The sequence below is a fragment of the Euprymna scolopes genome, chromosome 6 (genome assembly GCF_053919585.1).
Source record: "Euprymna scolopes isolate OS-2025 chromosome 6, ASM5391958v1, whole genome shotgun sequence".
Classification (NCBI taxonomy): Eukaryota; Metazoa; Mollusca; class Cephalopoda; order Sepiida; family Sepiolidae; genus Euprymna; species Euprymna scolopes.
Window position 1 is genome coordinate 17,375,513 of NC_136487.1, and position 19,259 is coordinate 17,394,771.

A 19,259-nucleotide genomic window follows, 5' to 3' on the forward strand; every position below is an offset into this window, starting at 1 on the left:
TTAAGATATTCCACATTGCGATTTCATGCATTATATCACCTTAGTTTTGTAATCTGTATTTGCTTTTATTTTCAAGTATGTCAGCCATCTGATTTCCTGTGATACTTACATGACTGGGGAGCTAGATGAGGACTACCAATCTGCCAAAACTTCATCAAACAGTAATTGTACCTTTTCAATATTTCATGCGGATAAGAATGCTTTAAGATTTTGCTATCAATTGCTACCAGGCCAGACAAAGATAAATAAAAATGATGTATTTTCCTTTCATCAAATGCTAGATCATTTTTTTTTTCTGATAATTCAACTGTGTACATGGAAGCATTAGTTTATCGTCTCATTTGTTTATGGATATGCACATAGTGACTGCTGCCTCTACTCCATCCAGGATTTTTTTTTTTTTAATTTATCAATCTACTGGATGCCAGATATTCACCAACTATCTCATACATTTTAACCAAAAGATTTCAAGATTCTACCCATCCCTTCAATTGCAATTGCTTGAATTTCTCTTGCACTTAGTTCACTAGGTATATCTGTCAGATAGTTTTTGAAATTCTTTTTTGTGAGTCCAATTGCACCTATAATTACTGGAATGGTGTGTATAAAGAGTAGTATGATCATGCTGTTTTTTTTTTCAAATTCACTTCAGCTGATATGGTTGTTAGTTATACTTTGTGTGTGTGTGTGTGTGTGTCAATGTGACATCCATGTCAAGTTTAGAGATGAATCATTTAGATACTTTTAACATTTTCTGTTATTTTACAACCTTTCTGCATTCTGTGGTTTGTTTTGGGATGTGATAAATGGAAAGGTTTACAAATTATTTATTTTGATATTTCAGCTCGTGTTGGTGAAAAAAATCATTGGGTTTATTTTGTTCAGTATAAAATTATTGATTAGTGATGAACAGAATTTGTTGAATTTAGCCCCGTTGACTTTATGATGTTCCCATTTGGGTTTTATTTCCTTTTCAAGTGTATAAAAATTGGTGAACGATTGCTACCACATGGACAATCATGACCAGTCAGTGAAGATCGATGCTAAGGTCAATAACTGCAGTTATTCTGGAACCTGGATACAGATATGTTTTATTATGAAGAATGTACAAGACAAAAAATTACAGAACAGATTCTATGGTTTTTCCAGTTTGTTTGAATTTGACATAGCCCTACAATTTACAGTGAACATTTGTTCCCGATTAATACAGAAACGAAGTTAATCAATTTTTTTAAAAATCTGTTATTTAATAATCATCAATCTAACCAGCATCCCACCAAAATACTGAAGCAGTTTACAATTTGAAATCTACCTTCTTTTTTTTTGAAGAAGGTTTCTTTAACTTTGTACATTTTTTTTTTGGGGGGGGGGGATTATTATTTTTGAAATCTAATCCTTTGCGTGCTTAGTTTTTGCTTTATATATTTGCAAATTTCAAATCTTAAACTGCTTCAGCCATTTCACCAAAAAATCAATTTTATTCCCTAGAAAGGAAAGTTTTCAGAGTAAAACACAAAAAAATATAAATCAAGCAAAAAAAGATGTGAGAAGCAATTGAAGCACAGGTTAACAGGCTTAACAAGGTCAAGGTCAGCATTGAGTAAAACAAGACTCACCACTTGTTACAATATTTTCTTGTTCATTTTTAGGAGGTTCCACACTAGGTGAGGAATCAACGTTTGGATAGGACGGACCTTCAGTTGATGTGGAATCTGACGAGAAGAGCAATATCAAGAGGCACACATGAGAAGCAGTCTAAATGAACTATGACGAGCAGTGAGCAGAAGATTTGGAAACAAAACTAGGATACATGCACTAAAATGCATGCAACATAGTTTTTATATTTGTTGCTCTATTTGTAATCAAATTAACGAAACTTTCAACTAACCATACGATTTTACAATATAAAATTAAAACTATTGGAAATTAAATCAAAAAACTAAAACTAGTAAACAATTCCGACAATATTGTTTGATTTAAAATTAATTATCCTATTGCTGTTTTTTTTTTTTTTTTAGGACATTATTTAAAAATGTATCAAGCTATAATTTGAGTCTGACTAAGTATTTTTTTTTTTTTTTTTTTAATTGTAACTATATTATTTTATTGCCAACTAGTGGGGGGGACTACCTTGCTGGTCGTAAAATATGCTTAAATATATTTTAATTCATGCAGATTTCCTATTTATTATTACAGAGCCAATTTTCTATTGAATATTATATTGTACCTAAAATATAGTACTGGTTTCAAAAGAAAAAGAAAATTACTTGGGTGCCATCAGCTAGAATCAAAATCATTTAGCACTCTAGCTGCATTCTCTCATTTAGCGCTCCAGCCTTCTCTACCATTTGAGCTAACCTGACAGATACATAAGATTTATAATTGAACGACTTCTAGCTATGATTATGATGACTATGAATGAATTTGTGCATGCACAAAAGTAATAGAAATATGTTGGCAAGTTGAAATGAACATTTTGCATTTCAACTTGCAGATATATTTCTGTATGCGTTATTCATCCATTCAAAGATTTTACTCATTATAAACTATCCTTGGTGCATGATCATTATTTCCTGTTAATTTCAGTGTTGTGTGACCAGTAGTTTAAGAGTTTATCAGTTATATAAACTCACACAGACACACACACGTACATAGATTCATTTTATTTATATAGATAACATGGTACAACAATATCAACTGAAATTTATCATCTATCAGCTTTAATGCTATTTGGATAGGACTTTAAAAATCAGACAAGATACCTTTAAGGAGCTGCTTAAATTACCTAGAGTTTTCGCATTAAGTTCAATTAAAAATGTAAACCTACTATGTATATCAAATTGCTTCTTAATAGAATACAGTTGGGAAATTAATCCCAAACAATTTATTTCATTTTAGTCATGTGCAATGTATTTGTATTCATATATACATAACAGATAAACATTATTGTAATAAGTAATCATGAGTCAGCGATGTTATTTCTTCCAGAAGTAGGCTTTATGTTGATAACAGTAATGATTTATATATATATATATATATATATATATATATATAACACATGTTAGCAGGTAAACCAAAATAAATTGTTTGGAACTAATTTCCTTTAAAATAATATGTATAATATTCAATAGTAATATTTACTATTCAACATTTGTCTAAAAATGTTCACAGACAAATTACTCATGACTGTGACCTGCTGATTTTATAAATGAAAACTGAAAATAAAATATGGCTCTTGTAATTTTATCTGATATTATTTTAGATTGCTTTTGCTAATTTCTATGATGTTGGATTTATTTTTTTCAGTGCAAAGATGTTAATAAGCGTTTATAAGCATTGTTTAATTTAATTGCAGCTTTATTTTGCAGATTCTGACATGTGATTGGTGCAAAGCAACAGTTGTCTGGAAAAACTTTTGTCATTTAAAATAAATTTAAGGTTTTTTAAAAATATTATAAACTTTAAATAAAAACAAATGTTAAGTGAAAGTGCATAGAGTATAATGATTATAAACTTTAAAAAATTCCTATTAAAATATTTTAGAGTCATTAAAAATATATTTAGAATTTTTAGTTGAGGATTGATAATTTGCATCATTTAAATTATTCATCTTCGATATTCTTATGCTTCAAATAATGTCATCTCCAACCTTTTCTAGATGCATCATGCTGAACTTTGAGAATCTATAGAGAATTTAGAATTGAACCCTTTATTTAATCCATAGGGGAGGGTTGATTATTCTTTCATCAGCCATGACCAGGTAAAAGTCTTTAGAAAGTAATTTTTATTTTATTCTAGTAGCACCTGTAGTGAGGATTGAACCTTCAGCCTGCAGAAGATTGTTACTTAATACCTTTATCCTTTGCACCATATCAAGATCAAATAAAGAGCTCAGTTTAAAAGTGTTTATGGATTCAGAGTTCAGCAAGATGTACCTGAGAAAGGTTGTAGATTACATCAGTCTACACATGGTGAGAATAATATCCATGATGCAAATAGTCTGAACAATCCAAAGTAAATATATGTATCAATACTTTTGCCCATAACCATTTGAATTACACAAAGCAACTAATGAAAAGCATCAAAAAAATATTTAAAAAAAAAAAGTTAGTAAAGGTTCTGGTAATTATCTCAACGTTAGTAAATTCAGATTGGCATTCAAGAAAGTGAATAATTTTCAACAGAAATTATAAAGTGTCAAATGGCAAAAATCTATTTTCTGCATTTACAAAAAGAAACTCTTGACACCATTTTATTAAGAAGGTTCAAAATTTGGATATGTATTTCATGAAGGTGCAAAGAAATGGATAGCACATAGACAGTCAAAGATCTAAAAATTTGGTGCAACACATTTTTGGGTTATAAGATATCCACCCCCTCTCTCTATGCGATTTTAAGATTATATTTATCTTTGTAATTAAATCAAATATTATCTTAAAATTAGAACCTATCAAGATAATGAAAAGCTTAATATACTAGATAGAGCAATTAAAGAAACAACTAAAATTGATGGTGAAAATAAAAATTAAATTACAACATTTATTAATCTATCCAAAATTCAAACAAGAAAACAGTCATGCTTGAATTTTTGATGGATTAATAAATATTGTGATTTATTTCATTTTCACCAATTTTTCTTTTTATATATGTTGTAGTTTGCTTGAAGTATTGTGTGTAATGTGTAAGAAATTTAATTTTTTGAAGATGACAATGCAATATTATATTGGAGACACTGATAAAATTAAAGGATTTAATATTTATTGATTAAATATTTTAACACCTTGTATCAAATCGAAGATGGTATGGTCTGATTTTTTTTTAATCATTCCATCTATGATTTGATACATTGTTGCTGTTAAATATTTAATATGTAATTTTTTAATCTTCCTCTATCTTGTGTAATTTTCCATCAAACAGTCTTCTTTAATATAATAACGCATCATCACTGCTGTTAATAATCAAACTTCTGACATGCATTTTCTATATTCACTTAATTTTAATATTATATTTCAATTCCTAGGTGTTGTAGATAATTGTGAATTGAACCAAAACTTATTTAAGATTTGATTTTTACAAGGTTATGTTCACTAAGTACTGCACTATTGATAAAATCCTAAAACAAAAAAATCTATTCATAAGAATGAAATGTGATCAACTGGAGAAAAATAAGTATAATAATTAAACTTAAAAAAAATTAACTATGGATGAAATGTAATTAACATTTTCTTTCGGCTAGAAACTAATGTTCCAGTAAAAAATATGCTTAAAACATTTTGAAATATTACATTGGAAATTGTCCATCTTATAATAAAGATATTAGTTCTACTGCAATACTAGTAGTCTTCATTGTGATTTCAGAATCCTCCATTCTATAATAAAGAGCAATATTTATTTATTTATAAATCCTCTCCTGTCACACAAAGGTCTACTTGGTGAATAAGGAAAGAGAAAACGTGAATTTATTTCCATAATAAGACTTTCCAGTTTTCTTTCTTATTCATGTCTGCTAATATTGTTTATATCAAAAAAGTCTGACAGGATTCTTTAATGTCTAGACACCCCCACTACAAAAAAAACAGAAAATAAAACAGTCAGCAGTCATCTTTCTTATTTAGGTCATCAGAAATGACCTTTTCAACTAGTGATGGATGTTTTTTAGTGATGATGCAGTCCCTATCTTATTCAAATTGATTGCTTTCCTTCTGCAAAAAAAAGGAAAAGAGGAATATGTGAGGAGAGAAACACAAAATGCTACTGGGCTAGGTAAGATACGAGTAGGTGCCTCATGCTGTCATACCTTTTGGTGGGCTTTCTGTTTTAGGCTTCTTTGTTGAATCTGATTTGTCTGTGGAATTGGTGGTCTCATTTTTTTCTGGAGTTTTTGTCTTGGCTTTTGACTTGAAGCTTTTTGCTTTATACAAAAGATAATTAACTTCCCTGTCCAAATCCCGGATTTTTAGGGCAATGTCTTCGATTAAAAGCTTTGGCTTCTCATGATCAGGAGTCTTGGCTTGTTCAGCAACCATATTATCACGCCAAAGCTTTAACAAAGAATAAAATAAGAATATTACATTATTATATTAAAGCAGGTTTGATTAAAATTTATTTCCTATTATATATTACTAGCAGGGCTACCCAGCATTGCCTAGAGCAAAAATGTAACAATTTCTACCTCCCTTCCTTGCCTATTCCTCTCTCTGAAAATACAACTTGAGTTGATATAAGAAATAACTGATAAAAAATTTTTTTTTTTAAATCAGAGTACTTTCCCTTTATTAGCTGAAAAACAAATTACACGATAATATGAAAAGACGTGTATATGGCTTGATAACATTAAATGATATAAATGGTTATTTAATCATTAAATAATGAATCTTTTTCATTTAAGATATTATACATCCAGGGTTAAAGGGATTTAAAAAAAAATAACTTTATGGGTTAGTGTTGTTTATCTTTAAGTTTTGTCTGGACAGACATTTTCCCATTATATAATGGATAACAATCACACAAAATACATGCTAAAAAAATAATCCTCAATTTTTGGATTGAATTATGCTTGAAAAATAAAAAATAAAATTAAAAAACAAAAATCCACTTTAATTGTTCTAATGAGCTGTAAATTGCAATTACCTCACCTAAATATTTTTCTACCATTCTCTTCCTGTGTCTTGACCACCTCCTAACTAATATTATACATACTCTTCATGCTTCCCTCATTCTCTGTGTGTTTATTAAAAGTTAAAAAGGTACAGAAATAATGGAATAGAAAGATAGGAATAATTAGGACAAAAAAGAAAAACGTACACTCCTGTATATTTAAATTTTATTCAAATTATTATTTTATCATTCAACATGAGTAACATAGAAATTTATTTGGTACTTGTACAGTTTAATCAAGTCATTAAAAAATGAAAATATCGAAAAAAGGTTATATTGCACATATCCGTTATGGAATGAAGTTCCCCGAAAAAAAAGAAGAAAATTTTCACTTAATTTCATCAAGTAGTTTTTTTTTGTAATGATACCGAGCAAAAGCTTCAATTTTTAGGAAGAAAAGCTAGAATTAAAGATGGGGAGAAAGTGTCCGCGCTTGAACTGGAGTTATCTCCCGGTAGTGTGTTTAACAAATTCCATAATGGCCGACTTCAACACACTCTCTTAAGAACGTGTTTTTCTATTGTAAAAAAAAAAAAAAAAAAAAAAAAAAAAACTACTCGATCAGATTAAATTAAATTTTTTTTTCCGGAGATCTTCAGTCCAAAACGGATACGTACAATATAACTTTTTAAAAATTTTTTTTTTTTATTTGAATTTTTTAATGTCTTGATTAATCTGTACAAGTACCATTTATTTTATTCTAATTATTATTCTATCATTCTACATGAGTAACATAGAAAATTACTGTAGATTTTTATATTAGAAACAAAGGCGGGGGAGCACGTAAAAGTATTTTGTAATAGTTCAAAATATTTTTAAATATAAGTTGGTGACAAATGAGCAAATATCGAAAGGAAAAAGATTACTTACATAAGTTTCATTGATCAATTTGCCGAGGGTATTAGCCTCAACTTGAGTGAAGACAGGGTCATCACCAAGGGTCAGGTTATGAACAGACTTAAGGAAATATTCTGACTGATTTAACATATTCCTCAGAGTTTCCAAAGCTTCTGGACGACTTAACATTTCTTTCACACGCATCTTCAGGTCTTTACTTGCATCTACCAACTCCCGCAAGCGATCCAAATATTCCTATTCAAATTTATAAAAACAAATTTGTACTGATTAATGCTTGTGGAAAAAAATAAATTCTCAAAACCGAATGCAAGTGTTAGTAATTCTCAATTACGTTTGTAGTAATGCAATATCATAATGGAAAGAGTTCTAATCTTTAGAAGTTAAAAAATTTAATTTGTACATTGTTTTTAACAGTGTATAAAAGTGTCATTTTATGTGATCCAATTGTTATTATTCATGTGATTGGATATCTTATGGGCACCACAGAAAGAGAATGAAATTGAAGGTACAATTAAAAAAAAAAAAAAAAAAAATTTATTGTTGAAAATAAACAAGAAATTATTTTTATTTGTATACTATTTTCAACAGAGCAATCAAGTACTATAATTTTTTTTTTTTTTTTTTTTTTTTTTAACTATTGTAGACTAAAACATTTGATTAATTGAAGAAAAATAAATGTACATCAAATCTTTTTTTTTTAAATTGCATTTTCACCCCAGACAAAGAACAGTACCACTTTGATATGGGGTGGGGTGGGGCTACTATTTGGGGCATAATTGCAGGGATACTATGTAGGGAGTTGAGCAGCAAAATGTCTGCTTACATTACACTTGAACTTCTGCATGTCAATGCAGTTGGGGAAGCAAGAATCCGGGAGGGAATTCCAAAGTCTAGCAGTCCTAGGGAAGAAACTATTAGAGTAGAAGGCTTTCTGGCATCTTGGGATCTCTACTGTGTAGGGGTAGGATTTTGCTGCTTGGCAGGTTTGTCGGAGGTATTTACGTCGAGGGGGTATAATGGCTTGAGCATCTACCATCAAAATACTTGTAAAACAGGCAAAGAGATGCAACATTTTGTCAATGGGAGAGAGGCTGAATACTAGCTGACAGTTTGGGACCTATTAGGTTGGCGACTGTTTTGAACCCTGTCCAGGAGAAAGAGACTAGCAGATGCACCAGCCCAAATGTGACACCAATATGCCATATATGGGCGAATGGTGGCCTTGTAGTAGTACAGGATACTTTCAGGCGTAAGTAACTTTCTAGCATGGTAGAGAGAGCCCACCTTCGTAGCAGCTGTGGCAATGCACTCAATGCATCGGTTCCAACTCATGTTCCCTATGAACGTTAAGTCGAGAAGTTTGAATGAAGTACTTTCAGGTAATGTATCATTAGTCATAGCTATTGGTGATTGTGAAGGTTTCTTGTAATTATTGAAGGAAACGAGCTTAGTTTTGGTAGCATTGAATGTTACCATCCATTTTTGTCTCCATTCAACTACCGACTGGAAGTCTTCCTCTAGGGTTTCTGCCATTGCCTTAGATATGTGTCCATTCGTTTTCCCCTCATGCCTGTTATAGAGCGTGGTGTCATCAGCAAAGATACCCATCTCAGATACAATTTTATCAGGGAGGTCGTTTTTGAATATCAGGAATAACAAAAATCCAAGAATCAACCCTTGAGGTACACCTGCATTTATATCACATTGTTTTGATGTATGACCATTGAGGACAACCTGGATTCTTCTCTTATTTAAAAATTTAATTAAATTAAATATTCGTCCACTAATACCATATCTGATTTTTCTGAGAAGACCATCATCCCATACCCTGTCAAAAACCTTAGATATCTAGGGCTACTGCCCTACTTTCCCCTGCTTTATCCAGTGCATGGTATATAGGTTCATAGATTACAGTAGGGATATCTGCAGGAGAGCAGTCTTGCCTAAATTCATATTGTTGGTCAGGCAGAGGTTTAGCAACTGTAAAGTGGTGGACTAGAGCTTGATTAATTATGTACTCAAATATTTTGTTGAAAAGAGGAAGGAGGCTAATGGGGCGATAATTTAATGGGTCAGTTCGCCAGAATTCTTGTAAACTGGTACCACAGAAGTAGTTTTCCAGCAGTCAGGAAAGCAAGATTCGTTAAGGCATTTGTTGAAGAGTTTGGGGAGAACTGGAGCAACTTCAGCAGAGTATTTTTTTAATAGTATAGCTGGAATGAGATCGCTTCCACATGCTTTTGAGGTGCCTAGGTTTTCATGATATCATGCACTTGAGAAGGGGTGATTTTAGTGTGGTTTCTGTCCACAGAGGAAAATCAGGGAGGGAGTAGTTTGCTGGTTCCAAAGTAGAGTTTGAGGCAAACCGACTGGCAAGCAAGTTAGCCTTCTCAGTTGCTGTGCAAACAACCTCATGATCGTTGGATAGTGGGAGAGGGATTGTTGATTGTCCATTATTTACTGTACTGTTGTAGATTTTCCAAAAATCGCAAGTTCCTAATTTCTGCTGGTTTTAGTGTATTCTCTCTTAGCTGTCGCTATTTCTTTCTTACAATTACTTCTAGCTTCTATAAACTTTTGTTTGTTTGTACTGGACTTATGTCGGATAAATCTGCAGTATGCATGCTGCCTTTGAGCAATGGCAGTTGCGCAAGTAGAACTGAACCAATCAGGAGAATGGGTTTGCTATAGAACTTCTGTGTAGGAACATGTGCTTCAATTGCCACTTTGAACCCTTCAGTGGTCTAATTTGCACACTGTTCAGCAGGAAGAGAAAAGATATTTCCCCATGGGACATCTCTGATCAGATCCCTAATGGCTTCCCAGTCAGCCTTCTTATAGTACCTTATCATTTTGAGCAATGACTCTTCAGCTTTGAGTTGAGAGTTTAGGGTAATTTCTACCATTACCACAGCATGATCAGCATCCCTGAGTAGGCTATGGGTATTCGTTACACAATCATCGAGGACTGTGATCAGAAATAGATCCAGAAGTGAGGCTTGTTGATCTGAGAGACAGTTCAAAAATGTAACTGTGATAGGGAATGAGATATAGAGAAGCTATTTTTTATGCTACCAGCTGCATCTCTAAGTAGAGAATTCAAGCCAATTACTGTAGTGGACATTAAAGTCACCAAATACATGTACTTGTGGACTAGTATCAATGGAGAGTGCTGTACCTATCCTGTCAGAGACTTTATTGATTAGAGTACAGTTCTGGGTCAAGGGAAACCTGTAGAGAAAATATAAGTAGCTAACGCTATGTTGCAGGTTAAGTCCAAAGCACATAAAGGCTTGGTTGTTTGATACTCTAGTCAAGGGAGAGTGTATCGAATATAGACCAAGTCCATGCATATGTCTGAATCCTTACGGCAAAGTGGGAGATAACCAGGCATATAAAAGTTGTCAGAGGGGATAGAAGTGCCAAGATATTCGGGGAGTTTGTCGGGAGAAATGATTCAACATCATCTAAATTAGTTCCAAGCCTGCGGATATTCATGAATGCAAGCCTCAAGAGAGGAGGCGAAGTGGTTTTGTTTGAGTTTACACCTGGTTTAATCCTAATTTTTGATTGAAAAGTTTCAGTTTAAGGTGAAAGGTGCTGGACATACTTGTTTATATAAAGTCTCATCTGCTAATCTATGCTAACACCTCAATCTTAAGTCTTTAATATCTGTCCTGTCGCAACAATGTCTGATGACTTGAGTAGTTTATCGCTTAGAGGGAAAGTTAATTTACAATGTAATCTTGCCTAACTTTTCTGCCTGGTTGATGCAAGAATATCAAGATAGTCGAGAATCTGTACAACAATCATCAAGTAGGACAGCTGATTTCTCAGGTCCACAGCTGGTCAGCCTTCAATGGTGCAATTGTACTTGGCTAACTATCTTGTGTGATCTTGCTTAGGACCACTATGTATAGGCTGTCATGAATGGTGACGTAATGCAAGCCAGGAAAGACGCCAGTTCAACCTGACCAGGTTGAACATTATTGCAATAAATACAACATATAAAACGTCAAACAGTGCAACAAAGACGGATTGATTTGTTATGATCTGCTTTGATGAAACTAGATAAAAACTGACTGCAATTAAAATATTTCTTCAAGAAAAAGAAATAAGGTTTCATGTAAAACGGAAACCATAAATATTTAAATCAGTTTCAGCGACCATCACATGAAAACTGGTTTTATAAAACTGGCTTCAAGCCAGAATAATAATACACAGAAACTAAATATTAAAATTGAAAGCAAATGAGATAATTTTGTGTATATACAACTGTAAATATTAATCTGAAAGAATTCTTTATGCTTTCAACCTCCTTGAAAAATGTTTTAAAAGTACTAAAAAAAAGATATACCTTTGTTGGCGTATCATCACCTTGTTCATACAACCAGTCTGAAGCCTCTGAACATTTTTTGGTAAGCATTTCCCGTTGTTCTTCATTTGAGCATTTTATATAGTCGTCCTGCGTCACTTTGTCTTGGAGGTCAAAGATGAACGCTTCCAGTTCATTCTTGGCTTGTTCCAACGCGTTCTTTTCATCATCTTTCTTTTTGAGTAAGGCCAAACTGGAAGAAAGGAACAAGGGCAAATATTTGTCAGGGATTTTACAAACAAAGCATAATTGACAATTTCATCAATATGGAAATAAAAAAACACACAGTATATATCTTCATTAATATTTTTTTTATCTTTTTCTTCTTTCTTAAGATGGGGCATTCTATTGGATGCCAGATATTTACTTGCTATTTAAGAGACTACAATCAAGAGATCATTTTAGGATTCTAACCGTTACTTTAAACAATTGTTTGTAGCTCTCTGGCACTTTGTTCACCGGGTATATTTGCCATATAGTTTTTGAAATTTTTTTTTGTTGAAGCAGCACTCACCTAGGCAAATTGAACCAGCTTCGTCCAAAGGAAGAAGTTCCATAATAATATATTTACAAGCAGGCTGCCTCCAGTCACTTGCATATTCCTGTCAGGGAAGATGCTATGATTTTGCCGTTCTTGCAGGGAGGTGTAACCCTGGTACTGACCAGGCTCAATGTTACTTAACTTTGATGATCTAACAAGAACCTGTGTGACAACATAAGATTCCAGTTTCTTTTCACATTGTACATAGGACCTTGGCATTTAGTTATCTTCTCCCTTTCATTTGTTTAAGCCAGCATCATTCAGAACTCCAACTAGGGTTGCTACTTTTTCTCTCATGTCCCCTATCACAATGTTAGGTTTTAACAGCTATTTTCTAGGAATGGAATTGCATAGTCATAGTGGATGGTGTATGACATTTTTAACAGTTCTTTCTGATATAGGTTCCCAGGACTTGCTGCTATACTTGATATTCATTTTTCTTTTTTTTTTTTTACATATATCATGCGTGTCCATAAATATCATTTGTAAATTATTGAACACAATAAAGAAAAATGTCATGAAGTTTCAAAATCTTACTAAAAAATAAGTTGGTTAAAAAAAATGAGATAAAAATAGCATGAACTTGTATAAAAAAAAAAAAAAAAAAAAAAAAAATGTCTAATGCAATTCTTGATTTTAATTTCAATATTTGGTAAGATGTGCAATAGATTTTATTGCAAAAGAGACTTTTTAGTGCTTGTTTACATCTGATCTTTTAAATGAATGCATTTCAAATGAAAGCACTACATATTTACGTGTCATGTTGAAATTAATATAAATTTCCAAAATTACAAAATATGATTCATTAGAAAAATAATTACAAGTAAAAATAAAATTTATTGAATTGAGTTTTATATTTTAATATGGAAGAGTTGTGCGACCAATTCTGTATGGCAAATAAGGGAGATAACCCTCAACTTAAAGGTTCTCTATCGTTGACCAGAATATCTGGGAACAGAATTGTGGCTGATTTTTTTTTTTTTTTTCAATTTCTTTTATTTATTATGCTTAACAAATCATCTACTGGATCATTTTTCATAAGTTTTGGAATTTATACTAATTTCGCCATGACATGTAAGTACATGTTTTCATCTGGGAAAAAAAAACAAAAAAAAAACACACAGGATAAAAAGTAAAGAAAAAATAAAATAAATAAAATAAAAATTAAAAACAATTTCTTCAATAAAAATAAAATTAAAACAAAATAAAAAAATAATACCGTTCTATGGCTGCTTTCATCATTTCTTCGGGGATTGGCACCAAATCAACGAGAGCAACGTCAACCTTTAAAGTTTCCTTCAAAATAGTGGGTTTTTTTGCTTTTGCAGCCTCGGCTTTATCCTGACAAAAACAAATGAAATGTTTTTAATCATGGCATCATATGAAACAAAGCCAATGTAAAAATTACATATGATATCAAAATGAATAAATTTAAAAGTTTATTTTCCACTTATCGTAACTTTATTATTTAGGTTATATTTATTTAATAAAAAAAAATCAAAATAATATTTTTAAATACTATATATATAGTAATCTGCAAACCACCATAAACCATGATAACTATTCCTAATTTGCATATTCATATTTTAAACAGTTTCTAATAAATTAATATTCTCTAATATACATTTGTAATTTACACTGTCATATTTTCTTTGTATATATATATATATGCATTATTTCTGTCAATATTAAAACGTTTGTCACAGGGATGCTAACAGATACTACACTTTGATCTTATCCAAAAGGCAAAAGAACAATATAAAAATTACATTTTATGACTAGACATTTTCAAATAAAAAAAAAATTTCAATCTATTATTGTATTATCTCTAACTAGGTGTTGGTAGTGTAGTATCAGTTCTGTTGCCATAAGATCATCCTCCCAAGAATTAACTCCTCCCTTTATAAGGGGATGGTGGTAATCCTACCAAATATTAGATCCTTCAAATTGGGGAAGGGATAGTGTAGCATCTGTTCTGTTGTCATGAGACCATCTATTTTTACTCTTAAGCATCACCTTATTTTATGAGGGTATCATCCCAGGTATTACCTCCTCTATTTTGGAAAGGCAATGTTATATCTCTTCTGTTATGAAAACATCTTACCAGGCATTACCTCATCCATTTTTTTTGGGGGGGGGATAGTGTAGTATATCTTAATTCATTATAATACATTCCTCTCAGGCATTACCTCCTTTTTTTGGAGGAGGAGGAGGGAGCAATATAGTATATGTTTGCTCCTCATGATGCAATCTTCTCAGGTTTAATTTCTTCATTTTAGAAATGTAGGGAGGTAGTGTTGTATCTGTTTTCTTCCCATGATATTATCAAGTATTAACTCCCTCCCTCTTTTAGTGTGGAGGAATGGGGGTTGTGTTCATTCATCATGATACCATTCTCTCTGTCATTACCTCCTCTTTTGGAGGTCAGTATAGTAGATGTCTGTTCACCATGATAATATCCTCCCAGGCTCGCAAAAATACATGACCGTAGTTTTAATAGATATGTAAGACAATACAGTTCTGAATTTTTTAGATGAGGGCTGATCGTTTGTATTACTTGTTTTGATTGAACTATTGTAACACCAAAGAGGGGCCACATCAGATCAGTAGGGTCGATGTGACGTTTTTTTGTTAAATGTGATATTCAATCCCGGGCGAACACCGGTTACAGAAAAAAAAATAATTTTTTTTAGTTAATATTTTTATGTATCAAAATCTTGTTGTTGAGATACCATATGGTCGGGGGATAAAAATAGAAATCGCATGCTAAACTTCAGAGCGAAAGATTAATTAAAACATTTTTTTAACCAAAATACGCCCGCGTTTGAACTAAACGAGCCAAACACAAAATATTCCGAATCAGAGCTTTGAAATGTCGGTCGGCTTGAAATGTGTTGGTTGACAAGTGGAAATGTCGGATCGTGTTTGATCTGAGAAACACACACACAAAATAGATCGGGCCTGATAAAAGAATTCATGACGTCAGCCCAAGGTTCGACATGAATTGTTTTTCAATATGACTTATCTAAAAATGTCTTTTGGCAAATTGTTTTGGGCGCTAAAAGGGAATTCTAACATGTAAAGAATATTTTTTAAAAATCACACGGATGTTTTTACAAAACAAATAAATTCAAAGGGGAAAGAATATCAAACGGATATTTTTAAATAGATGAAAGTTGGTGATCTATTACAAGCTAAACAATAATATTTCCTCTGATTATCAGTTGATAATATGGAAAAAAACCATTATAAAGAAGGCGGGGTCAGACAAGTTGGGGAGGAGTCAATTTGATTTTGGAAATTGGGGGCGGAAAAATAATACCTGCCACAGGCCAAATTGACCAATGAGAAGGAATCAGGTGGATTGTTATCCATCAATTTGATTGGTTGAAGACGAACGTAGGCGTCGTCATTATTCAAGGGTTTTACTATATAAGATCGGTAAAACTCGATTTAATCAGAGACAGAGAGAGAGATAGAAGGAGATAGAAGAAGAGAGAAGACAGAGATAAGGTCTCGGTAGAGGACTCCAGCCACCCAACTTCTCTCTCCCCCTCACTGGTTGCCAGAGAGCTCAATTTGTGACTTAATAGAATTCAGAGGACCTAGGAAGAGACCAGCCAGAACACCTTAACGATAATTACAACGGTCCGCGACTCCGACCGAGTATTTCAACAACAAGAAGCTCATTCACAAATCTAATTGCTTGCTTCCATTTAATCTTCAATTGTACATACGTCTGTAGATAATCATTTATGAATTTCCTAAATACATTATATATCAACCAACCTCTGGAGTTTGTTTGCTAATGTGCTGTTTTTCATGTAAACCTTATTTCTTTTACTTGCCACTTGTGACCCCGTTCCCGTCAACAAACACCCAGTCAACAGGACGACCAACTAGACGATCAAGAAGAACAGGCCTTGAGGACCGTGCAACCGAGAAGAGTCCTCCAACGCCGTGACGCGACGTACCAACGGTTGGCAGACCTGGTTGCCCAGTCGACATAATTAATTATCCGGTGACTAGGATAGTCATAATTGGGCATCGACCCAGGGTTAAGATCATAACTGGGCCGCGATCAGAGGTTTAAGGTCGTGTAAGGTCACGTTCAAGGTCACACTATTGTTCTCATCTTAAGTGTTATTTGTGCAACGTTTCCCGACAAAAAACTGCATATATGAGATTTCATGCAAATGCAGAAAACTACACAAAGGTGAGATTGGGCACCCCCTAAAGGTAAGGCTAGAAGAACACTATAAAGCTGTGACGTGGAGGTTGAAAAGTCAGGACTAGCTGATTACATATGGAAAAAAAAAGGAACACACTTCCCTTTATGAAACAAGGTCAAAATAGTTGACAGGGATGCAAGAGGGAGAGTCAGATGACTTCAAGAAGCGACACATATGCTAAAAAAAGAAAAATTACTAAACAGACCGAGCATGGAGATCGGCAGTATATTGGAACCTCTAATTATAAACAAAAACAGAAATTATATAAGCCTTCCTTAAAATTTCAACAGTAAAAGGGAGAAAATCCGTTGTCAAACTCTAGAGTTACCTCCCTTTGTCAACCAAATTGTTTTTCACACACATGAAATCACGATGAAAAAAATAAAAACAACTCCAACCATCTATGGAGTCAACTTTTCTCCTTTCTTTTCCAAGATGGTAACCAACATGCCTGTCGAAGATTGAATGCTATATCGACCAAGACGTTGCACAAATAACACTAAAGATGAGAATTATAGTCTGATGAAAATAAGTAATATACATAAGACTAGCCTAGGTGCCTGGCGTTACCCCGGTGTTTGGAGGTGTGTGTTGAGGGGGGGGGGAAATAGTGAGGTCTTTGCTGTTGCGCCCATCACCAAACTGGAAGTGATGTAGGTTTAAATTAAGGCTAGTCAATCGAAAAGAGGGGATGACTCAGAAAATATCGACAAAAAAGTGACCCATCCTTGTAGAAAAGTGTCCAATTGAAGGTGAAGGAATTAATGTCTTTAACCAATTTTTCGATATTTGTTGTCCGAAGAGTCAAGCTTCAAAATGATATTGATCTCGTGAAAATCCGTCGCCTCTGTCGAAACTTTTAGGCAGACACACATACATTTAAACAGATAGGTGAGATTTATATTATAGACTAATGAAGGTGCCCGGCATTACCCGGGTGTTTGTCGGTGTGTATGTGTGTAGGGGAAAAAAAAAAGTTTTGGTAGGTAGGTAGGCTCTAACCCGAAGCCTTGAAATGAATAGCCTGATAACTTACCGCGACGCTATGAGGGCAGCGGGTGTGAGAATGTTTGAAATTAAACGATTAAAAAGTTAAGTGACAGGTGCATAAATCTAATGAGGTTAAATATGCTGTAAGGGAATGAAATTCCGCATTTAACTTTGGCTGCATATTTGTTTGTTTGTTTCCCCAAGGGGAGTGTCCAAATCAGTAGAAATTGTTTGAAATGAGGGAATTTCCCCGCATCAATCAAACCTCATTGCTTTCTAGACGTCCCTGGCATGAGTGCCAGGGAGGTTCATTTGCTACGAATTCAGTTTCACTTATATATGGAAAAGCCAAACAAACACGCGGAGAGTAAGAAATATTGCAAAAATAGCATGTAAAAGTTGCTCAAATAAAAGATAGACGCAACCTCGTTTCGTAAATTGTAGATATTATAATCTAGCAAGTATATAAAAAGCCTTTGCCGGACATACAAAAAAATGTGCACACACTAACACATTTTGCCTAATATATATATATATATATAAAAAAAAAAAAAAAAAAATTAATTTTAGACACCAGTTGGTTCCACCACAGAAAATAATACCTTTGATAATTAATATATATGTGAGGTGTCAAAAAAATAAAAAAGAAACACTTAATTTCATATACATATTCAACATTTGAACTATAACGCCTGTTATTACTTTAAAAAAGAATGCATTGTATCATTTTAAATCTCGGCTATATGATGTTAAAAAGTTTCACTCACTCCATGCCACAGTGCTATACACATTTTAAATGCTAACGGCTTTTTTAGTTCTGAAATAAGACGGAAACATCTATTTCACATTACAAATGCAAGTATATTTTCAAATATTGTACTGGTATTTCATTTTCTTCAAATTAATTATCCTAAGGAAGTCTTGAAATAAAGACAAAATGTTGATAAACATATAATTTGGTTTGTTCCTTTTTCATCTCTCCATAAAATAGTATCATTTGGACTATGGTTCTCATCTTTGTGTTATTCTCGCATTTCAGTTGATATAATCTCTGATCGTCTTCAAGTGTATCTTATCTAACTTTGGAATCTATACAAAATTTTGAGTGGAACTCTTTATTTAATCCTCCACGGTGGTAGTAGGCTTCCATTCCCTCAGCCTATGACCGTGTAGAAGTAATTTGCAATAGTTTTCTTATCACCAGCACTGCGTATTGAACCATAAACTTCCAGAATATCACTTAGAACTGAATTTGTTTTTTAGTACTTTATCCATTATGCAATGGACAGCAAACCTTATTTAAAAAAATGTAATAAAATTGTTTCTTAGTTAAAAAATGAATTTATTAAATCTTACCTTCTAATATAAAAATATCAGTCAATATGCGCTGGTTATCCAACCGATGATCTACCTTTAGAATGTTGACTTTTAGGGATATATAGGGGTAATCCAGCCCACTACGAATGAATATCGCCTTTAAATTTATCGTCGACAAGTGTTTTTTTATTATTAACGTATTCAGTTTGCAATGTTGCTATTCAGTATTTTGAATGTCCACCATGTTCATTAATGAAAGGAAGTTGTTCATGGAGTATGTGCAAACTGT

At 32.9% G+C, this 19,259-nt stretch overlaps 1 protein-coding gene across 2 annotated transcripts in view; it reads right to left on the minus strand.

Annotated features, from left to right (window-relative positions):
- LOC145277546 (hypoxia up-regulated protein 1-like) overlaps positions 1 to 19,259 on the minus strand; it is a 145,298-nt gene that overhangs the window by 3,830 nt on the left and 122,209 nt on the right. Inside the window, exons 20-24 of one of the 2 annotated variants that reach the window (XM_080129016.1) lie at positions 13,651 to 13,772; positions 11,873 to 12,083; positions 7,528 to 7,749; positions 5,798 to 6,041; positions 1,617 to 1,712 (exon numbers count right to left, since the gene is read on the minus strand). In XM_080129016.1, coding sequence (XP_079985142.1) covers positions 1,617 to 1,712; positions 5,798 to 6,041; positions 7,528 to 7,749; positions 11,873 to 12,083; positions 13,651 to 13,772 — 895 coding nt within the window. The remainder of the gene's footprint in view (positions 1 to 1,616; positions 1,713 to 5,797; positions 6,042 to 7,527; positions 7,750 to 11,872; positions 12,084 to 13,650; positions 13,773 to 19,259) is intronic. The other variant, XM_080129017.1, reaches the window with a different exon arrangement.